At 42.4% G+C, this 2,373-nt stretch overlaps 1 protein-coding gene across 2 annotated transcripts in view; it reads left to right on the top strand.

Moving 5' to 3' along the window:
* PRKCQ (protein kinase C theta) overlaps window positions 1-2,373 on the top strand; it is a 99,502-nt gene that overhangs the window by 73,717 nt on the left and 23,412 nt on the right. For both annotated transcript variants that reach the window (XM_019509605.1, XM_019509606.1), the window contains one exon: window positions 1,821-1,883. In XM_019509605.1, the coding sequence (XP_019365150.1) occupies window positions 1,821-1,883 (63 nt within the window). The remainder of the gene's footprint in view (window positions 1-1,820; window positions 1,884-2,373) is intronic.

Raw genomic sequence — 2,373 nt, forward strand, 5'->3', positions numbered from 1 at the left:
TCAAGATAAGCGGATCCAAGAGGAAGAGAATAAAATACAAGGTCTTGTGGCTCAGTGATGTGGCTGCTGTCCTGGAAGGAAAGAGCCCAATGGGACAAACGTTTCTACTGCTCTCCTTCCATTTTATCCAGTGAATATGAAACCAGGGACCTAAAACAAGGGGCTCCTGCCACTAGGCTGTAGAGTGGGAAGTTTTCTATTTCAGACAGGCACATGCACAAGGCAATTCCATTTCACCACGGGAAAAACTGGTATCCCAAACTTGATTCTTGAATTTCATGAGTTTGCTGAGATAACAAAAAGGAAACAAGCAGCCAGTCTAAATGACATGCATGCTTACTTACCACATTAATGGTTTGGATATTTGCAACCACAAAAGCCAGGGGAAAATCATTCTTTCTGCTCAGTAAATGCCATGAAATTGCATGTTGTAACCTGCAGTGACATGGCTACATAGCTACACGTGTAAATTAAAAAAGGATTTAGCTCTGTGAGCATTATAGATGTAGAACGCTATATAAAACCAATGGGTTTTATTACCAAGGCTAATTTGCTGTCCCAAGAGAGGTAGATAGGCCAAGGCAGGGTGACGATGCCTGAGGTAGCCCTGGTATCGCTATCCTGCGCTACACTGTGTCATGTGGACATATCCTTGGAGACAGATCCTTAGATATCAGGCTGCAAAAGAAGTCTCTTTGGAGGAGTCTCAGCCATACTCCAGTCAAAGTGCTCTAGCTTTACCATGCTTGTGTACGTGATAGCCAAGCTACATTCTCCTTTACACTAAGACCCTGGGAGGACACACACAGGGCAATAATATTGTTTGAAGAAAGCAATGGGCATCTCATTTTCCTCACTGAGCCCCCAAAACAAAGGCAAATCTGGTCCTAGCAAATGTGAGAAAGGCAAATTTAAATAAAAAGTAAATATACCCAGTGATAATTAGAAATGCATTTAGCCGCGATTAGAATCAATGGGGGAATTAAAATAAAGGAAAGTTTCTCTAAGTCCCTGTGCCAACAAGAGCTATTTAAAAGTCAATATTGAAATGGCCTTAGGAATTCATTTTTATTTAAGTAAAAGGAATTATTTATTTTATTTAAGTAAAAGGAATTAAACAAATGTTTAATTTGTTGGAGTTAAAAAAAATGTGAACATTGAGAACTCAGACTTGAGAGCAGCATGTTGGCGATCTGGTGAAAGGATGCTGTATATCCCTCCTCTGGGAACAGGGTCCTCTGGTTGAATTCACCCCTCGGCAAAGAAGCTCCATTTTGCAGTGGTGCGTATGTGTGTCAGTGCTTTGGACCGGGAGGATTTTTTAATCTAAATACAAAAATGTGTTGGAACAAGGTCTAAAAAATTTTGAGAATGGACTTCTTAGAGATGCTAGGTAAGGACCTTTGAGTACAGTGCAAAGCAGTGCCATTCAGGGAGTCCCAAGCTAGCTCTATACATGTGAGCTCCAAAACCAGGAGCAGAAGAGTGGCATTACCACCACACTACACCCAGGTTGTTAAGCTCCGCTTCCAGTTCCAGAACTAGCACATGCAGGCCCAGGTCAGGGACCTCTACATGTCACTACCTTGCACCCTGTACACTGATATATAAGCTACCCTATTTACACCTAGCTCAGGGAATCCCTGTGCAGGCATGCACTGTGCTCTGCAGACTTACCCATAGTTGGCTTTGAAAATACTGCCTATGCTCCTTTGACTTGACTGGCCTGAAGTTAGTTTACAGTACCTGTGGAGCTGGCACAAGACAAAGACTTACTGTTGGGATACCTCCACTCTGACCTATGTACTTTTATTTTGCAGGTTCTATGCTGCTGAAATCATATGTGGCCTACAGTTTCTTCATTGCAAGGGAATAATATACAGGTAGTTTTACACTTTGGAATCAAATACTCCAATCAATATTTTTCATTAGAGTGTTGACTGCACTCAGTAATTAGGTTTATATACAGATTGTTTTTTTCATCCTGTCCACATATTTTATGTTAGCAAGATCATGGGGAAAAGAAGATGTCCTAGAATTAGATACTGTGGACTGGCCGACAGCACCCCTGGAACGTGCTAAAAAGGAGCTTGGTTGTAGATATATCCTTTCAAACCTGCAAGGCCACCTTTGCCAGACTTGTGCTATTCCCCAAGCCTTGACTTACAACCCAGTCTTACTCACATTAATGACAAAACCCAGTGAGTGCATCTGCTAGGCCTGTGCAAAGCGGCTAGTATTCACTTCAGATTTAGATTTGGCCGATTCAGGGGGCAGTGATTCTTTTAGGTGATTCGAATCACTGTCCCAAATTGATTCGACTGAATCTCCAAGTCAACCAGGTCCATCCCTCCCCATCCCACCCCTGCTCCA

The sequence above is a fragment of the Gavialis gangeticus genome, unplaced genomic scaffold (genome assembly GCF_001723915.1).
Source record: "Gavialis gangeticus isolate Ggan-Ray unplaced genomic scaffold, GavGan_comp1, whole genome shotgun sequence".
Classification (NCBI taxonomy): domain Eukaryota; kingdom Metazoa; phylum Chordata; order Crocodylia; family Gavialidae; genus Gavialis; species Gavialis gangeticus.